The 21,552-nt window shown below is 54.4% G+C and overlaps 1 protein-coding gene across 1 annotated transcript; it reads left to right on the top strand.

The window, feature by feature from the left end:
* Window positions 1-5,622: 5,622 nt before the first annotated feature.
* LOC149428511 (arylacetamide deacetylase-like 4) lies at window positions 5,623-21,339 on the top strand. Its single transcript, XM_089667319.1, has 4 exons — window positions 5,623-5,892; window positions 12,708-12,930; window positions 16,886-16,949; window positions 20,357-21,339. Exons 1-4 carry the CDS (start codon window positions 5,728-5,730, stop codon window positions 21,135-21,137), a joined length of 1,233 nt encoding a protein of 410 aa, XP_089523445.1. The 5' UTR covers window positions 5,623-5,727; the 3' UTR covers window positions 21,138-21,339.
* The last annotated feature ends 213 nt before the right edge of the window (window positions 21,340-21,552 follow it).

Here is a 21,552-nt window from a genome sequence, read left to right as displayed (position 1 = left end):
GGAGACATGGATGGAGACATGGATGGATGGATGTGACATGGATGGAGGGATGGATGGAGACATGGATGGGTGGATGGAGACATGGATGGATGGAGGGATGGAGACAGGGATGGATGGATGGTGACATGGATGGAGGGATGGATGGAGACATGGATGGATGGAGACATGGATGGAGGGATGGATGGAGACATGGATGGGTGGATGGAGACATGGATGGAGGGATGGATGGAGGGATGGAGACAGGGATGGATGGATGGTGACATGGATGGAGACATGGATGGATGGAGACATGGATGGATGGAGACATGGATGGAGGGATGGATGGAGACATGGATGGGTGGATGGAGACATGGATGGGTGGATGGAGGGATGGATGGATGGAGACATGGATGGGTGGATGGAGGGATGGATGGATGGAGACATGGATGGAGGGATGGATGGAGACATGGATGGATGGAGACACGGATGGATGGATGGATGGATGGATGGATGGAGACATGGATGGATGGAGACATGGAGGGATGGATGGAGACATGGAGGGATGGATGGAGGGATGGATGGAGACATGGATGGATGGATGGAGACATGGATAGATGGATGACATGGATGGATGGATGGAGACATGGATGGAGGGTTGGATGGAGACATGGATGGAGGGTTGGATGGAGACATGGATGGATGGATGGAGACATGGATGGATGGAGACATGGATGGATGGAGACATGGAGGGATGGATGGAGACATGGAGGGATGGAGACATGGATGGAGACATGGATGGAGACATGAATGGATGGATGGATGGAGGGATGGATGGAGACATGGATGGAGGGATGGATGGAGGGATGGATGGATGGAGACATTGATGGGTGGATGGATCGATGGAGACATGGATAGATGGATGGAGACATGGAGGGATGGATGGAGGGATGGATGGATGGAGACATGGATGGATGGAGACATGGATGGAGGGATGGATGGAAACATGGATGGATGGATGGAGGGATGGATGGAGACATGGATGGGTGGATGGAGACATGGATGGATGGAGACATGGATGAAGGGATGGATGGATGGAGACATGGATGAAGGGATGGATGGAGACATGGATGGAGGGATGGATGGAGACATGGATGGATGGAGACATGGATGGATGGAGACATGGAGGGATGGATGGAGACATGGATGGATGGATGGAGACATGGAGGGATGGAGACATGGATGGATGGATGGATGGAGACAGGGATGGATGGATGGAGACAGGGATGGATGGGTGGTGACATGGATGGAGACATGGATGGATGGGTGGATGGAGGGATGGAGGGATGGATGGAGACATGGATGGATGGAGGGATGGATGGAGACATGGATGGATGGAGGGATGGATGGAGGAATGGATGGAGGGATGGATGGATGGATGGAGACATGGAGGGATGGATGGAGGGATGGATGGAGACATGGATGGATGGATGGAGACATGGATGGATGGATGACATGGATGGATGGATGGAGACATGGATGGATGGAGGGATGGATGGAGACATGGATGGAGGGTTGGATGGATGGAGACATGGATGGATGGAGACATGGATGGAGGCTTGGATAGATGGAGACATGGAGGGATGGAGACATGGATGGAAACATGGATGGATGGATGGATGGATGGATGGATGGAGGGATGGATGGAGACATGGATGGAGGGATGGATGGTGACATGGATGGAGGGATGGATGGAGACATGGATGGAGGGATGGATGGAAACATGGATGGAGGGATGGATGGATGGAAACATGGATGGGTGGATGGAGGGATGGATGGATGGAGACATGGATGGGTGGATGGAGGGATGGATGGATGGAGGGATGGATGGAGGGATGGATGGAGACATGGATAGATGGATGGAGACATGGATGGATGGAGGGATGGATGGAGACATGGAGGGATGGATGGAGGGATGGATGGATGGAGACATGGATGGATGGAGGGATGGATGGAGGGAGGGATGGATGGAGGGATGGAGACATGGATGGATGGAGACATGGATGGATGGATGGAGACAAGGATGGAGGGATGGATGGAGACATGGATGGAGGGTTGGATGGAGACATGGATGGAGGGTTGGATGGATGGATGGAGACATGGATGGGGGCCGGATGGATGGATGGAGACATGGATGGATGGAGACATGGATGGAGGGTTGGATGGATGGAGACATGGATGGAGGGATGGATGGAGGGATGGATGGAGACATGGAGGGATAGATGGAGGGATGGATGGAGACATGGATGGATGGAGGGATGGATGGATGGAGACATGGAGGGATGGAGACATGGATGGAGGGATGGAGACATGGATGGAGGGATGGATGGAGACATGGATGGAGGGATGGATGGAGACATGGATGGAAACATGGATGGAGGGATGGATGGAGGGATTGATGGATGGAGACATGGATGGGTGGATGGGGGGATGGATGGATGGATGGAGACATGGATGGGTGGATGGAGGGATGGATGGATGGAGGGATGGATGGAGGGATGGATGGAGACATGGATAGATGGATGGAGACATGGAGGGATGGATGGAGACATGGAGGGATGGATGGATGGAGACATGGATGGAGACATGGATGGAGGGATGGATGGAAACATGGATGGAGGGATGGATGGAGACATGGATGGGTGGATGGAGGGATGGATGGATGGAGACATGGATGGGTGGATGGATGGAGACATGGATGGATGGAGACATGGATGGATGGATGACATGGATGGATGGAGACATGGATGGATGGAGACAAGGATGGAGGGATGGATGGAGACATGGATGGAGGGTTGGATGGATGGATGGAGACATGGATGGGGGGTCGGATGGATGGAGACATGGATGGAGGGATGGATGGAGGGATTGATGGATGGAGACATGGATGGGTGGATGGGGGGATGGATGGATGGATGGAGACATGGATGGGTGGATGGAGGGATGGATGGAGACATGGATGGATGGATGGAGACATGGATGGATGGATGACATGGATGGATGGATGGAGACATGGATGGATGGAGGGATGGATGGAGACATGGATGGAGGGTTGGATGGATGGAGACATGGATGGATGGAGACATGGATGGAGGCTTGGATAGATGGAGACATGGAGGGATGGAGACATGGATGGAAACATGGATGGATGGATGGATGGATGGAGGGATGGATGGAGACATGGATGGAGGGATGGATGGTGACATGGATGGAGGGATGGATGGAGACATGGATGGAGGGATGGATGGAAACATGGATGGAGGGATGGATGGATGGAAACATGGATGGGTGGATGGAGGGATGGATGGATGGAGACATGGATGGGTGGATGGAGGGATGGATGGATGGAGGGATGGATGGAGGGATGGATGGAGACATGGATAGATGGATGGAGACATGGATGGATGGAGGGATGGATGGAGACATGGAGGGATGGATGGAGGGATGGATGGATGGAGACATGGATGGATGGAGGGATGGATGGAGGGAGGGATGGATGGAGGGATGGAGACATGGATGGATGGAGACATGGATGGATGGATGGAGACAAGGATGGAGGGATGGATGGAGACATGGATGGAGGGTTGGATGGAGACATGGATGGAGGGTTGGATGGATGGATGGAGACATGGATGGGGGCCGGATGGATGGATGGAGACATGGATGGATGGAGACATGGATGGAGGGTTGGATGGATGGAGACATGGATGGAGGGATGGATGGAGGGATGGATGGAGACATGGAGGGATAGATGGAGGGATGGATGGAGACATGGATGGATGGAGGGATGGATGGATGGAGACATGGAGGGATGGAGACATGGATGGAGGGATGGAGACATGGATGGAGGGATGGATGGAGACATGGATGGAGGGATGGATGGAGACATGGATGGAAACATGGATGGAGGGATGGATGGAGGGATTGATGGATGGAGACATGGATGGGTGGATGGGGGGATGGATGGATGGATGGAGACATGGATGGGTGGATGGAGGGATGGATGGATGGAGGGATGGATGGAGACATGGATAGATGGATGGAGACATGGAGGGATGGATGGAGACATGGAGGGATGGATGGATGGAGACATGGATGGAGACATGGATGGAGGGATGGATGGAAACATGGATGGAGGGATGGATGGAGACATGGATGGGTGGATGGAGGGATGGATGGATGGAGACATGGATGGGTGGATGGATGGAGACATGGATGGATGGATGGATGGAGACATGGATGGATGGATGGAGACATGGATGGATGGAGACATGGATGGATGGATGACATGGATGGATGGAGACATGGATGGATGGAGACAAGGATGGAGGGATGGATGGAGACATGGATGGAGGGTTGGATGGATGGATGGAGACATGGATGGGGGGTCGGATGGATGGAGACATGGATGGAGGGATGGATGGAGGGATTGATGGATGGAGACATGGATGGGTGGATGGGGGGATGGATGGATGGATGGAGACATGGATGGGTGGATGGAGGGATGGATGGATGGAGGGATGGATGGATGGAGGGATGGATGGAGGGATGGATGGAGACATGGATAGATGGATGGAGACATGGAGGGATGGATGGAGACATGGAGGGATGGATGGATGGAGACATGGATGGAGGGATGGATGGAAACATGGATGGAGGGATGGATGGATGGAGACATGGATGGGTGGATGGATGGAGACATGGATGGATGGATGGAGACATGGAGGGATGGATGGAGACATGGAGGGATGGATGGATGGAGACATGGATGGATGGATGGATGGAGACATGGATGGATGGAGACATGGATGGATGGATGACATGGATGGATGGAGACATGGATGGATGGAGACAAGGATGGAGGGATGGATGGAGACATGGATGGAGGGTTGGATGGATGGATGGAGACATGGATGGGGGGTCGGATGGATGGAGACATGGATGGATGGAGACATGGATGGATGGATGGATGGATGGATGGAGGGATAGATGGAGGGATGGATGGAGACATGGATGGATGGAGACATGGATGGATGGATGGATGGATGGATGGAGACATGGATGGATGGATGGAGACATGGATGGATGGAGACATGGATGGAGGAATGGATGGAGGGATGGATGGAGACATGGATGGAGGGTTGGATGGAGACATGGATGGAGGGTCGGATGGATGGATGGAGACATGGATGGATGGATGGAGGGTTGGATGGAGACATGGATGAATGGATGGAGGGTTGGATGGATGGAGACATGGATGGAGACATGGATGGAGGGTTGGATGGAGACATGGATGGAGGGTCGGATGGATGGATGGATGGATGGAGACATGGATGGGGGGTCGGATGGATGGAGACATGGATGGAGGGTTGGATGGATGGATGGAGACATGGATGGATGGATGGAGACATGGATGGAGGGTTGGATGGATGGAGACATGGATGGATGGATGGAGACATGGATGGATGGAGGGATGGATGGAGGGATGGTTGGATGGATGACACATTGTAATTGGCTGGTTGGGGTGAGATAAGTTGCAGTACTGGTCTCTGTCTGGTAGGTGGCGATGGCGTTGGATCGTGGAAAGGACAAAGTGTAAAGTTCGCGGTGCAGAGCCCGGGGCGGTGGCGTTGATCTGGCGTTGATCTGGAGTTGGACGGTCGTTGATCTGGAGTTGGACGGTTGGCAGCCATGTTGCCTCTTCTCTCTGTTTTCGGGGTCTTCCTTTTCCTCGGCACGTTGCTGTTTCTGGTTTCGGTGTTCCTGGAATCCTCCAAGGCGGAATATCCTCCAGGAATGACATGTCCGGCAGAACTCCGAAGTCTCCACAGAATCCTCAGTGCTGTCTCAGTCCTGGTGAGTTCCTGAAAGTCGCCTGAAAGTCGCACTCCACCCAGAACGGAGATTCCGCTTTTTGGTGGATGGCGCCTCCGGAGACTCTGCTATCTTCTACTGGGGAGATCCCAGGTTCTGGGAAGCGTCTGCTGGGGGCGCTCTCACTGTCTCACTGAATGTGGGAGGTGGAGCCGGGACACACAGGTGGGCGGGGATGCACACAGGTGGGTGGGGATACACTCAGGTGGACGGAGGAACAAACAGGTAGGCAGGGATTCACTCAGGTGGGCGGGGACACACACAGGTGGGTGGGGCACATACAGGTGGGCGGGACACACACATAGGTAGGGGGACACACAAATAGGCGGAGACACATACAGGTGAGTGGAGACACATACAGGTGGGCGGTGACACATACAGGTGGGCGGGGACACACAGGTACGTGGGGACACATACAGGTGCATGGGGGACACACAGGTAGGCAAGGACACATACAGATGGGCAGGGACACACAGGTGAGTGGGACACATACAGGTGAGTGGGGACACACACAGGTGGGCAGGGACACATACAGGTGAGTGGGGACACACACAGGTGGGCCGGGACACATACAGGTGGGTGGGGACAAACAGGTGAGCGGGACACATACAGGTGGGTGGGGACACACACAGGTGGGCGGGGACACACAGGTGGACGGGGACACACAGGTGAGTGGGACACATACAGCTGAGTGGGGACACACACAGGTGGGCCGGGACACACACAGGTGGGTGGGGACACACATACAGGTGGGCGGGGACACATACAGATGGGCGGGGACACACAGGTGAGTGGGACACATACAGGTGGGCGGGGACACATACAGGTGAGCGGGGACACATACAGATGGGAGGGGACACATACAGGTGGGCGGGGACACACACAGGTGAGTGGGACACACACAGGTGGGCGGGGACACATACAGGTGCGTGGGGGACACACAGGTAGTCGGGGACACATACAGATGGGCGGGGACACACAGGTGGGCAGGGACACATACAGGTGAGTGGGACACATACAGGTGGGCGGGGACACATACAGGTGAGCGGGGACACATGCAGATGGGAGGGGACACATACAGGTGGGCGGGGACACACACAGGTGAGTGGGACACATACAGGTGGGCGGGGACACATACAGGTGCGTGGGGGACACACAGGTAGGCGGGGACACATACAGATGGGCGGGGACACACAGGTGGGCAGGGACACATACAGGTGAGTGGGACACATACAGGTGGACGGGGACACATACAGGTGAGTGGGGAAACATACAGATGGGAGGGGACACATACAGGTGGGCGGGGACACATACAGATGGGCGGGGACACACAGGTGGGCGGGGACACACAGGTGGGCGGGGACACACAGGTGGGCGGGGACACACATACAGGTGGGCGGGGACACACAGGTGGGCGGGGACACACATACAGGTGGGCGGGGACACATACAGGTGAGCGGGGACACACACAGGTGGGCGGGGACACATACAGGTGAGCGGGGACACATACAGGTGCGTGGGGGACACACAGCTAGGCGGGGACACATACAGATGGGCGGGGACACACAGGTGGGCAGGGACACATATAGGTGAGTGAGACACATACAGGTGGGCGAGGACACATACAGGTGGGCGAGGACACATGCAGGTGGGCGGGGACACACACAGGTGGGCGGGGACATGTACAGGTGGGCGGGGACACATACAGGTGGGCGGGGACACACGCAGGTGGGCGGGGACACACGCAGGTGGGCGGGGACACACGCAGGTGGGCGGGGACACACGCAGGTGAGCGGGGAAACACGCAGGTGGGCGGGGACACATACAGGTGGGCGGGGACACATACAGGTGGGCGGGGACACACATACAGGTGGGCGGGGACACACATACAGGTGGGTGGGGACACATACAGATGAGTGGGGATACACATACAGGTGGGCGGGGACACACATACAGGTGGGCGGGGACACACATACAGGTGGGCGGGGACACATACAGGTGGGCGGGGACACACATACAGGTGGGTGGGGACACATACAGATGAGTGGGGATACATACAGGTGGGCAGGGACACATCCAGATGGGCGGGGACACACATACAGGTGGGCGGAGACACATACAGGTGGGTGGGGCACACACAGGAGGGCAAGGACACATGCAGATGGGCGAGGACACACAGGTGGGCGGAGTACACACAGGTAGACTGGGGCACATACAGGTGGGTGGGGGCACACACAGATGGGCGGGGACACAGAGGTGGGTGGGGCACTCAAAACTCCCATGTGGACAAAAACAGAGTTGGGGATTCTGTCACTGCTGGGGCCCCCAGACATCAAGGAAGCCAGGAGCTGACTCCACCCATCAATAAAATGTCTCTATTGGGTGGACTGTAAATAATCCCCCCCCCCCCGGGCTCCATGTTCGTACATGTGACTCTGAGCACCTTCATGGGTGGAATCCCCTTTCCTTCTGCCGAGGGACCAGCAGTGGAAAATCTGTAATATTCCTGCCTTCTACAGGAGCTGCATGGAGGAGGAAAGCCTTGGCGGGTCATCAGTGTAATCAGAGGGAGCCCTACTAATTGGCATTGTAGTCTTGAAGGGTTAGGTTCACACTCTAATGAGGACATGTCCGCATGGAGTTTGTGTGTAGAATGCTGGGGTTAGGTTCACACTCCAAGGACAACATCCGTATGGAGTTTGTATGTAGAATGTTAGGGTTAGGTTCACACTCCAACAAGGACATCATCTGCATGGAGTTTGTAGAATGTTAGGGTTAGGTTCACACTCCAACAAGGACAACATCTGCATGGGGTTTGTATGTAGAATGTTGGGGTTAGGTCCACATTCCAAGGACAGCGTCTGCATGGAGTTTGTAGAATGCTGGGGTTAGGTTCACACTCCAACAAGGACAGCGTCTGCATGGAGTTTGTAGAATGTTAGGGTTAGGTTCACACTCCAACAAGGACATCATCTGCATGGGGTTTGTATGTAGAATGTTGGGGTGAGGTTCACATTCCAAGGACAGCGTCTGCATGGAGTTTGCATGTTCTCTCTGGGGTTGCGGGAACCTCTGTAGAGGAATGATGATAGATTGTCAGCTCTGCGGTTCAGAATGATAATGTGCGGAGTATACAGGAAATCCTGGGTGGCCCCGGGTGGCCCCGGGGGAGGGTTGGTGTCAGATGTTTGTGGAGGAGCCGGTTCTGTGGCCAGTCAGCCAATGAGAAGCTGCGATCTGATTGGGCGGATGCAGAGCCTTGGCTTTGCTGCAGAGGAGTGGAAGCACCTGTTCTCCAGGTAATATTAGCTCCGCCCACTCCTACAATATGCCCCTCCCTCCTCACAGCTGTGCTTTCACTGCACTCAAAAGAATCAACCCCACCCATCTAAACTCCGCCCTCTATATACGCCCTCTATATACACATGTATGAGCTTCCAAAACCACGGCCACTAACATGGAGCCCCCCATGGACACTAACATGGAGCCCCCCCATGGACACTAACATGGAGCCCCCCCATGGACACTAACATGGAGCCCCCCCATGGACACAAACACAGAGCCCCCCATGGACACTAACATGGAGCCCCCCCATGGACACTAACATGGAGCCCCCCCATGGACACTAACACGGAGCCCCCCATGGACACTAACACGGAGCCCCCCCATGGACACTAACACGGAGCCCCCCCCCATGGACACTAACATGGAGCCCCCCCCCATGGACACTAACATGGAGCCCCCCCATGGACACTAACATGGAGCCCCCCATGGACACTAACACGGAGCCCCCCCATGGACACTAACACGGAGCCCCCCCATGGACACTAACACGGAGCCCCCCCATGGACACTAACATGGAGCCCCCCCCATGGACACTAACATGGAGCCCCCTCATGGACACAAACATGGAGCCCCCCAATGGCCACTAACATGGAGCCCCCCCACAGCCACTAACATGGAGCCCCCCCATGGACACTAACATGGAGCTCCCCATGAACACTAATATGGAGCCCCCCCAGCCAATAATATGGAGTTGCCCCCAAATAGCCATTATTATGGAGTTACCCCCCCCCCCCCCCCCATGGCCATTAATATGCAGTTGCCTCTCCATGGTCAATAATGTACAGTTGTCCCTCCCACCATGGTCATTAATATGGAGGTGCCCCCTATGGCCAATAATATACAGTTGCCCACCCGTGGTCATTAACATGGAGTTGCCCCCCCATTGCCGTTAATATGGAGTTGCCCCCCCCCCGTGGCCATGGAGTAGTTCCCCTCACGGCTGGTAATATGCAGTTCCCCCCCTCCCCATGGCCACCAGTATGAAAGTTACCCCCCTCCCCCACACCAATTAATATGAAGTCCCCCCACCATGGCCACTAACATGCAGTCCCCCCCCCATGCCCAACAATATGGCGTTGCCCGCCATAAGCATAAATATGGAGTTGACCCCCATGGTTAATAATATGGAGTTACCCTTTCCCCACCTCCATTAATATGGAGTTGCCCCCCCATGGCCATTAATATGGAGTTGACCCCCCATGGTCAATAATATGGAGTTGCCCCTTCCCCACAGCCATTAATATGACGTCCCCCACCCATGGCCACTAACATGGAGTCCCCCCCATGCCCAACAATATGGAGTCCCCCCCATGCCCAACAATATTGAGTCCCCCCCAAGCCCAACAATATGAAGTCCCCCCCATGCCCAACAATATGGCGTTGCCCGCCATAACCATAAATATGGAGTTACCCCTTCCCCACATCCATTAATATGGAGTTGCCCCCCATGTCCATTAATATGGAGTTGCCCCCCCATGGCCATTAATATGGAGTTGCCCCCCCATGGCCATTAATATGGAGTTGCCTCCCATTACCATTAATATGGTGTTGCCCCCTCATGGCCATTAATATAGAGGTGCCCCCCCATGGCCAGTAATATGGAGTTGCCCCCCCATGGCCATTAATATGGAGTTGCCCCCCACCCTGTCGCCACTACTATGGAGTTGCTTCCTCCCACAACTGTTAATATGGAGTCTCCCCCCCCCCCCCTTTGTAGCTTTGACATCCTTTACTCTTCTGGGAAGACTTTCCACCAGATGTTGGAGGGGGTCTGTGGGAATTTGTGCCCATTGTGAGGTCAGGTACTGATGTTGGATGAGAAGACCCAGATCTCCATCGGGGTTCCAATTCATCCCAAAGATGATCAGTCGGGTTGAGGTGGGAATTCTGAGCTTGTTGGACAATCTTAAAACCATGACCATTAATATGGAGTTGTCTCCACTTCCTCCACTGGGAGAGCTTTTCGGTGCAGATTCCTACAGTTGGGAAGCATACCTCCCAACAATCCCTCAGTTGGAGGGGCTGGCCCTCTTATAGAACCACATGGTCTTCCCTGTTCTGGGAAGATTTTTCACAAGAACTTTGGAATTTGTGCCCATTGTGAGGTCAGGTATTGATGTTGGATGAGAAGACCCGGCTCACCATCGGCACTCCAACCATGCTAAAGGTGTTCAGTAGGGTTGAGATCAGGGCTCTGAAGGACACCAGTTCCTCCACCCATCACACCTATATGACCTTGTAGGACATCCCATTCCAAAGCCGTGGTCATTAATATGGAGTTCCCCTTTCAGCCTATATCATCCTCCACTGCTCTAGGAAGACTTTCCACAAGATATTTTAAGCCCATTTGTGAGGTCAGGTGCTGATGTTGGAGAAGACCTGGTTCACCATCGGCATTCTAATTCATCCCAAAGGTGTTCAGTAGGTTGAGGTCAGGGCTCTGTACAGGACACTGGAGTTCCTCCACACCAAACTGGTCCTCCATGTCTTTATGGAGCTGGCTTTGTAAACAGGGGACAGTCATGGGGAACAGAAAAGGGTCTTCACCAAACTGTTACCACAAGGCTGGAAGTGCACAATTGTCTCCAATGTCTTTGTATGATGGAGGATTACCAGGCCTCTCACTGGAGACACCTGAACCCTGATATGGCGGAAGGTCAACACACTTTGGATCATATAGTGGATCAGTTTGGAGTGGTATGCTCCTATTCTCATTATTGGTAGTTATTTTTATAATGAGCCTCCAAGAGCAGGACTGGTGTTAGATGAGACCTGGGTCACTCTTGGTGTTTTAATTCAACCCAAAAGTGTTCAGTAGGTTGAGGTCTGGGTTCAGTACGGGATACTGGAGTTCCTCCACATCAAACTGGTCCTCCATGTCTTTATGGAGCCGGCTTTGTAGACAGAGGACAGTCATGGGGGACAGAAAAGGGTCTTCACCAAACTGGTCATCCATGTCTTTATGGAGCTGGCTTTATACACAGGGGACAGTCATGGGGAACAGAAAAGGGTCTTCACCAAACTGGTCATCCATGTCTTTATGGAGCTGGCTTTGTACACAGGGGACAGTCATGGGGGAACAGAAAAGGGTCTTCACCAAACTGGTCATCCATGTCTTTATGGAGCTGGCTTTGTACACAGGGGACAGTCATGGGGGAACAGGAAAGGGTCTTCACCAAACTGTTACCACAAGGCTGGAAGAGCAGAATTGTCTCCATTGTCTTTGTATGATGGAGGATTACCCGGACCCTTCACTGGGGACACCTGATCTCCATCATTGGGAGGGGGGTTCACATACTTTTGGTCATATAGTGTCTATATATCTAAAATCAATTTTAAAGAACATTCACTGAAATAAATCCAATCTCTAAACCAAGACATGTCCATCTGAGTTGGTGCGATAATTTGTGTCCTCTAACGTGTTGATTGCTGTTTTCTCTTCCTTGGGTTAGGGCCGCACTCTGGAAAGGTTCGGTATTTGCACAGAGATCAGACTCTCCCACATTTTGGCAAAATTGAGTCCCATAAAATCAGAAGACGATCCCGAGCTCTTCACTAGGAATGTAAAATTTGAAGGTGTGCCTGTGAGGGTCTACCAGCCCAGAGAGCCCTCTGCCGGAGGCCGGAAAGGAGTCCTGTTCTTCCATGGAGGAGGCTTCGTCTTTGGAGATTTTGGTAAGCAGAAGAGACAATACTTCCGGTGAGACACCAACTGCCATTTCCCTGTTGGTTACAATGTATCATTGCTGCCACAGAGTTAATGCAAATCCAAAACCAATCACATTTTAGGGGATATTTATAGAGAACGGGCCGCTATCTTCTCTCCACATGTTCTGTCTCTCCAATCTAAGCATTGATGGTAGGATCTCTGGGACTTACAGTTGTGATGAGATCACGATAACTTCAACCTCAGCTGGACATCACAGGCAGTGACTCGATCCAGACGACATCTTGTAGATCTTGTGAAGTTTATTCCATAAACTGAGAGAATCTTACAACAATGAACATTCGATAGGTCAAAGGATCATACTGTGTCCTGCTGCATGACATGAGGCTAGAGCTGCAATGCATCTCTGGGAAAGGGGGTGGGGCTATCTATACAGCATGAACTAAACCAAAGGAAAGGGAGGAGCCGAGACAAGATATAGAAACACCTATATGTCAGTCATGGGAAACATGACACCACACGTCGGACTTCCTTCAGTATGGTGTCACACTGAACAGTCCAGAGCAATGGTAATAGATAGAAGCATCCCACCACATCTAGGATGCCAAGTGGCCACTTCAAACAGTTCCAGGCACACTGATTATGCCCCCATAGGCCACAGGCCTCCACTGGTTCTTTCCTGGCTTCCTCTGGGGCACAGGGGGCACCATCCTTTAGTGGGGGATACACACTCCACCTCCTTATACCACCAATCCTTAAATAGGCAGAGGGCGGGGCCAACCCAGAAGATATGACAAAACGGGAGTGTCCAAAAATTAAAAAGAGCTCAAAATTAGCTCCTGCCTACACTCATCATTATCAGTTTGTGGCATTGGTGTAGTCCATGGTGTTGGTGGCATTCGGTGGTTGTTTGTTTTACCTGTGATGTTGGTGTCCTCAGAGGCAGTTGGTTGTGTCAGTGGCAGTCAGTAGTGTTGGCATCCTCGGTGGCAGTTGGTGGTGTTGGTGTTGTTAGTGGCAGTCAGTAGTGTTGGTTTCCTCGGTGGCAATTGGTGCTGTTGGTGTTTTCAGTGATGTTGGTGTCCTCAGTGGCAGTCAGTAGTGTTGGTGTCTTCGGGGCAGTCAGTAGTGTTGGTGTCTTCGGGGCAGTCAGTAGTGTTGGTGTCCTCGGTGGCAGTCGGTGGGGTTGGTGTCCTCGGTGGCAGTCGGTGGTGTTGGTGTCCTCGGTGGCAGTTGGTGGTGTTGGTGTCCTCGGTGGCAGTCAGTAGTGTTGGTGTCCTCGGTGGCAGTCGGCGGTGTTGGTGTCCTTGGTGGCAGTGGGTGGTGTTGGTGTTTTCAGTGGCAGTCAGTAGTGTTGGTGTCCTCGGTGGCAGTCAGTAGTGTTGGTGTCCTCGGTGGCAGTGGGTGGTGTTGGTGTTTTCAGTGGCAGTCAGTAGTGTTGGTGTCCTCGGTGGCAGTCAGTAGTGTTGGTGTCCTCGGTGGCAGTCAGTGGTGTTGGTGTTTTCGGTGGTGTTTGTGTTTGGTGGCAGTCGGTGGTGTTGGGGTCCTCGGTGGCAATCGGTGGTGTTGGTGTCCTTGGTGGCAGTCGGTGTCCTCGGTGGTGTTGGTGTTTTCGGTGGTGTTGGTGTCCTCGGTGGCAGTCGATGGTGTTGGTGTCCTCAGTGGCAGTCGGTGGTGTTGGTGTCCACGGGGCAGTCAGTAGTGTTGGTGTCCTCAGTGGCAGTCAGTAGTATTGGTGTCCTTGGTGGCAGTCGGTGGTGTTGGTGACCTCAGTGGCAGTCAGTAGTGTTGGTGTCCTCGGTGGCAGTCAGTAGTGTTGGTGTCCTCGGTGGCAGTCGGTGATGTTGGTGTCCTCGGTGGCAGTCGGTGATGTTGGTGTCCTCGGTGGCAGTCGGTGATGTTGGTGTCCTCGGTGGCAGTCGGTGATGTTGGTGTCCTCGGTGGCAGTCAGTAGTGTTGGTGTCCTTGGTGGCAGTCAGTAGTGTTGGTGTCCTCTGTGGCAGTCAGTAGTGTTGGTGTCCTCGGTGGCAGTCGGTGATGTTGGTGTCCTCGGTGGCAGTCAGTAGTGTTGGTGTCCTCGGTGGCAGTCAGTAGTGTTGGTGTCCTCGGTGGCAGTCAGTAGTGTTGGTGTCCTCGGTGGCAGTCGGTGATGTTGGTGTCCTCGGTGGCAGTCAGTAGTGTTGGTGTCCTCGGTGGCAGTCAGTAGTGTTGGTGTCCTTGGTGGCAGTCAGTAGTGTTGGTGTCCTCGGTGGCAGTCGGTGATGTTGGTGTCCTCGGTGGCAGTCGGTGATGTTGGTGTCCTCGGTGGCAGTGGGTAGTGTTGGTGTTTTCAGTGGCAGTCAGTAGTGTTGGTGTCCTCGGTGGCAGTCGGTGATGTTGGTGTCCTCGGTGGCAGTCGGTGATGTTGGTGTCCTCGGTGGCAGTCAGTAGTGTTGGTGTCCTCGGTGGCAGTCAGTAGTGTTGGTGTCCTCAGTGGCAGTCAGTAGTATTGGTGTCCTCGGTGGCAGTCGGTGGTGTTGGTGACCTCAGTGGCAGTCAGTAGTGTTGGTGTCCTCGGTGGCAGTCAGTAGTGTTGGTGTCCTCGGTGGCAGTCGGGGATGTTGGTGTCCTCGGTGGCAGTTGGTGATGTTGGTGTCCTCGGTGGCAGTCGGTGATGTTGGTGTTCTCGGTGGCAGTCGGTGATGTTGGTGTTCTCGGTGGCAGTCGGTGATGTTGGTGTCCTCGGTGGCAGTCAGTAGTGTTGGTGTCCTCGGTGGCAGTCAGTAGTGTTGGTGTCCTCGGTGGCAGTCGGTGATGTTGGTGTCCTCGGTGGCAGTCAGTAGTGTTGGTGTCCTCGGTGGCAGTCGGTGATGTTGGTGTCCTCGGTGGCAGTCAGTAGTGTTGGTGTCCTCGGTGGCAGTCGGTGATGTTGGTGTCCTCGGTGGCAGTCGGTGGTGTTGGTGTCCTCGGTGGCAGTCGGTGATGTTGATGTCCTCGGTGGCAGTCGGTGGTGTTGGTGTCCTTGGTGGCAGTGGGTGGTGTTGGTGTTTTCAGTGGCAGTCAGTAGTGTTGGTGTCCTCGGTGGCAGTCGGTGATGTTGGTGTCCTCGGTGGAAGTCGGTGATGTTGGTGTCCTCGGTGGCAGTCAGTAGTGTTGGTGTCCTCGGTGGAAGTCGGTGATGTTGGTGTCCTCGGTGGAAGTCGGTGATGTTGGTGTCCTCGGTGGAAGTCGGTGATGTTGATGTCCTCGGTGGCAGTCAGTAGTGTTGGTGTCCTCGGTTGAAGTCAGTGATGTTGGTGTCCTCGGTGGCAGTCGGTGATGTTGGTTTCCTCGGTGGCACTCAGTAGTGTTGGTGGTATCTGTGATGTCGGTGGCAGTCAGTAGGGTTGGTGTCCTCGGTGGCAGTCAGTAGGATTGGTGTCCTTGGTGGCAGTCAGCAGTGTTGGTGTCCTCGGTGGAAGTCGGTGATGTTGGTGTCCTCGGTGGCAGTCAGTAGTGTTGGTGTCCTCGGTGGAAGTCGGTGATGTTGGTGTCCTCGGTGGAAGTCGGTGATGTTGGTGTCCTCGGTGGAAGTCGGTGATGTTGATGTCCTCGGTGGCAGTCAGTAGTGTTGGTGTCCTCGGTTGAAGTCGGTGATGTTGGTGTCCTCGGTGGCAGTCGGTGATGTTGGTTTCCTCGGTGGCACTCAGTAGTGTTGGTGGTATCTGTGATGTCGGTGGCAGTCAGTAGGGTTGGTGTCCTCGGTGGCAGTCAGTAGGGTTGGGGTCCTCGGTGGCAGACAGTAGTGTTGGTGTCCTTGGTGGCAGTCAGTAGTGTTGGTGGTATCTGTGATGTAGGTGGCAGGAGAGGTAATTATTTTGTATCTTCTCTCCAGGGACATGGAATTTTCCGATTTTCCACCTCGTGTGGCGATTCGACTTCCTTTTACTCCTTTGCTGTGAATTGTAATGGTCTCCTCATCTCACGATCGTTCATTTGTTGTAGATCACTATGACAAGATTTGCCGACACATCTCGAAGACGGCCGGAGTTGTGCTGGTGTCAGTCGGGTGAGAAGTCCTCATTTCTTAGCCACTGTTTATGCAGCAAAATATGGCCACAAACCGACAGTCACTGTTTTACCGCCCCCAATCCCTACCCCCTTTATCTGCTGAGGCAGCAGCCAAAGCAGGAATGCTGCAGCCGGAATGACGCCCTCTGTTGCTGTTGGTGGGTGCTACCGCCGGCCAAGCAGACCCATTGAAGTAAATGGGGTCACTCTGCAAGCGCCCCACAACTGCATGCCTCTGCGGGGTCCAAGAGGTTACAGCAGGTGGTGAGAAAACAACTCAACGCTGTCTGTGTGACCCCTTGTGTGCCGGGCTGTACAACATCGCAGAGCAGCCTCATTCACTTCACTTCACGGGCGTATAACTCCCCCACCAGCCATGACGGGGTGTATAACTCACCCACCGACCATGACGGGGCGTATAACTCCCCCACCAGCCATGACGGGGTGTATAACTCACCCACCGACCATGACGGGGCGTATAACTCCCCCACCAGCCATGACGGGGCGTATAACTCCCCCACCAGCCATGACGGGGCGTATAACTCCCCCACCAGCCATGACGGGGCGTATAACTCACCCACCGACCATGACGGGGGTATACCTCCCCCACCAGCCATGACGCGGCGTATAACTCACCCACCAACCATGACGGGGGTATACCTCCCCCACCAGCCATGACGGGGCGTATAACTCCCCCACCAGCCATGACGCGGCGTATAACTCCCCCACTGACCATGACGCGGCGTATAACTCCCCCACCAGCCATGACGGGGCGTATAACTCCCCCACCAGCCATGACGGGGCGTATAACTCCCCCACCAGCCATGACGGGGCGTATAACTCACCCACCAACCATGACGGGGCGTATAACTCACCCACCAACCATGACGCGGCGTATAACTCACCCACCAGCCATGACGGGGCGTATAACTCACCCACCAGCCATGACGGGGCGTATAACTCTCCCACCAGCCATGACGGGGCGTATAACTCCCCCACCAGCCATGACGGGGCGTATAACTCCCCCACCGTCCATGACGGGGCGTATAACTCACCCACCAACCATGACGGGGCGTATCTCACCCACCAGCCATGACGGGGCGTATAACTCCCCCACCAGCCATGACGGGGCGTATAACTCACCCACCGAACATGACGGGGCGTATAACTCACCCACCGACCATGACGGGGCGTATCTCACCCACCAGCCATGACGGGGCGTATAACTCCCCCACCGACCATGATGGGGCGTATAACTCCCCCACCAGCCATGACGGGGCGTATAACTCCCCTACCAGCCATGACGGGGCGTATAACTCCCCCACCAGCCATGACGGGGCGTATAACTCACCCACCAGCCATGACGGGGCGTATAACTCCCACACCAGCCATGACGGGGCGTATAACTCCCACACCAGCCATGACGGGGCGTATAACTCCCCCACCGACCATGACGGGGCGTACAACTCCCCCACCGACCATGACGGGGCGTATAACTCCCCCACCGACCATGACGGGGCGTATAACTCCCCCCACCGACCATGACGGGGCGTATAACTCCCCCCACTGACCATGACGGGGCGTATAACTCCCCCGCCAACCATGACGGGGCGTATAACTCCCCCGCCAACCATGACGGGGCGTATAACTCCCCCTACCGACCACGACAGGGCGTATAGCTCACCCTCCAGCCATGACGGGGCGTATAAAGTCATGCTGTCCCTGATTGGGTGGACAGCCCCTCGGCCCGCCTTCCTCCTCCTCTCTCTGGTATAAAGGAAATGAATTGGTAGAAAAAACAAATCAATTATTTTGTATAATTCTCCTTTAAGGGGGCGTGGCAGGGGGTGTGTCCTAAGCCTACAAATATTTGCTAATAGGTGTCCCTCATTCCCATCTCAGAAGTTTGGAGGTGTGGCTAAAGGGGGTGCGGTTGTGGTGGGGGTAGTAAAAACTAATCTTAACTATGGTGTTTTACCACCCCCTAAACTGCAAATGTAAGTGAACCCTTACTGTCCTGAGCCCCCTGTGCTGCGGTTTTCCTGCGTCGCGGGTTCAGCGCGGCGCTCCTGCGACTTTCCTGGGTTGGCTGCGCTTTGCCATAGATGTGTATTATGTCCTGCGGGTGGCGCTCTTTCTGTATTCAGGAGATTTGGTGCGCTAGAACAAAGTGCGACAAACCCGCAGGACATAATACACGTCTATGGCAAAGCGCAGCCAACCCAGGAAAGTCGCTGGTACCCTGCACCCGCAATGTGGGTAGACCGCAGCAGGTCAGTGTGAAAGCAGCCCTGTACTATTATGCCCGATGCCTGGCTTCACACTGACCTGCACATCTCTTCTTTCCTGCTGCTGGCACCACTCTGGAGACCCCCAGACGGGATAAGAGGTGGGGTGCAGGTGGTGTCACCCAGCATGGGACAGGAGAGGAGGAATTGGCCTATGTGACTCCCTACTACAGACCCAACTTTACACGTAGTCCCTCTGCACTGCACTCGGTGTGGTGCTCTGGGATGATCAGACTGTACACTGTAACCTTGTAGGAGGAGGAGTCATTTCCTCCGTCTCCCCTCCCCCAGTGATCAGACTATACATTGTAACTTTGTAGAAGGAAGAGGAGGCATTTCCTCAGTCTCCCCTCCCCCAGTGATCAGACCAGGGGCGGACTGACCATTTGGAAACTTGGGCACTGCCCGAGGGCCTGGGGTCAGTAGGGGGTCCCACGAGATGCCCCTGGTACCTTTTTCATAGGCTTTTTTGATTTTGGGCAAGGACACAGGGGCCCCATGATCCCCTATTGCCTGGGGGCCCCATGAGTTGTCAGTCCGCCCCTGGATCAGACTGTACATTGTAACCTTGTAGAAGTAGGAGGAGTCATTTCCTCAGTCTCCCCTCCCCCAGTGATCAGACTGTACATTGTAACCTTGTAGAAGGAGAAGGAGTCATTTCCTCAGTCTCCCCTCCCCCAGTGATCAGACTGTACATTGTAACCTTGTAGAAGTAGGAGGAGTCATTTCCTCAGTCTCCCCTCCCCCAGTGATCAGACTGTAGATTGTAACTATAGCAAGTCACGAGGTGGGAAGCTGCAGCAGGGGCTGATCTGTGTCAGACATTTGTGAGCTGCACAGGCACCAGCATTCCCATGATTGCGTCATCTCTGAGTCCAGGAAGTAGATGGTGATTGTGGATGATGCCTAAACAAAGATGGTGCCATCCTTCTAGAGAGGTGGCGGCATAGTCGGGGGGGGCTGTGGGAGGTAGTAGACACCCGGCAGGGACCCAGACATAAACAGTATCTATCTGCCGGAAGGTCCCCTGGAATGTCCCCTGGAAGGGCCCCTGCGCACAGTCTTTGGGTGATGATGACACCCTGAAGTCCTTCATAACTCTCTGACGTTTCTTTAGGTACCGCCTGGCCCCGGAGCACCTCTACCCGGCTGCATATGAAGATTGCCTGAAGGCTTCCATCCACTTCCTGAGGAGGGCGCTGGAGTTCGGTGTGGATCCCGCGTCTGTCATCCTTGGTGGGGACAGTGCCGGTGGGAATCTCACGGCTGGGGTGTCCCAAGCTCTGGTGACCAGGCAGGATATTCCCAGACCTCTGGCCCAGATGATGATCTACCCCGTAGTCCAGATGGTGGACTTCAACTTACCTTCCTACCAACAGAACCGCGCCGTGCCCCTCCTACTGCGAGACCGCACCCTGTTCTACCTCCTGACCTATGTAGGGGGAGACCTGTCTGTGTCCAGAGCCATGCTGAATGGCAGCCATGTCCCCCCGGATGTGAGGAAGAAGTTCTCCAAGTGGCTGAGTGAGGGTCACATCCCGGAGGAGGTTGCGGGGTACATGAGGAACGCGGGCTACACGCCGCATGCCATGGCCGCCTTCGACAAAAATCTGTATGAGAAGCTCAAACGAGTCTTTGAACCTCCATGTTCTCCTCTGTTGGCCGAGGACGCCGACCTTCGCCTGCTCCCCAAATCTTATATCCTAACATGTGAGTTCGATGTTCTCCGCGATGAGGGGATCCTCTACAAGAAACGCCTGGAGGACAATGGGGTGTCCGTCACCTGGGACCATGTCAAAGATGGCTTCCATGGGCTCATCAGCGTCTACGACCAGTGGGACTGCCCATCGGGGGTACGGGCCATGGACAGTATTGTGGCCTTCATAAAAGATGCCTGAGGTGTGTCCTGGACTGTGAGGATGGAGGGGGGAGGGAACATTCGATTATAATGGGGTAGACGGATCAGACCGGGGTCAGTACTTATTGGGGGGGAATGGGGGAAGATGGGGGGAGGGCTTTGGCAGGTGGTAAGAAGGTTCCCATGTTAGTAACAACCCGTGGAATTGGTACCATTTGTATGAAAATAAAAAATACATAAAATCCGTGTGAACAAGGTGTCAGTGAATGGACAAGGTGTCGGTGAATGGACAAGGTGTCGGTGAATGGACAAGGTGTCGGTGTATGGACAAGGTGTCGGTGTATGGACAAGGTGTCGGTGAATGGACAAGGTGTCGGTGAATGGACAAGGTGTCGGTGAATGAACAAGGTGTCGGTGAATGGACAAGGTGTCGGTGAATGAACAAGGTGTCGGTG

Source organism: Staurois parvus, unplaced genomic scaffold (assembly GCF_062004578.1).
Source record: "Staurois parvus isolate SC_StPar_1 unplaced genomic scaffold, SC_StPar_1.0 ptg003175l, whole genome shotgun sequence".
Taxonomy (NCBI): Eukaryota; Metazoa; Chordata; class Amphibia; order Anura; family Ranidae; genus Staurois; species Staurois parvus.
This window is presented reverse-complemented; position numbering and strand designations above follow the sequence as displayed.

Bases quoted from the DNA above. Each gene is read 5' to 3' on its own strand.
- LOC149428511 (XM_089667319.1), top strand. From the start codon at position 5,728: ATGTTGCCTCTTCTCTCTGTTTTCGGGGTCTTCCTTTTCCTCGGCACG. The intron at 5,893-12,707 runs GTGAGTTCCTGA...TCCTTGGGTTAG, and splicing joins TCAGTGCTGTCTCAGTCCTG to GGCCGCACTCTGGAAAGGTT. The intron at 16,950-20,356 runs GTGAGAAGTCCT...ACGTTTCTTTAG, and splicing joins GTTGTGCTGGTGTCAGTCGG to GTACCGCCTGGCCCCGGAGC.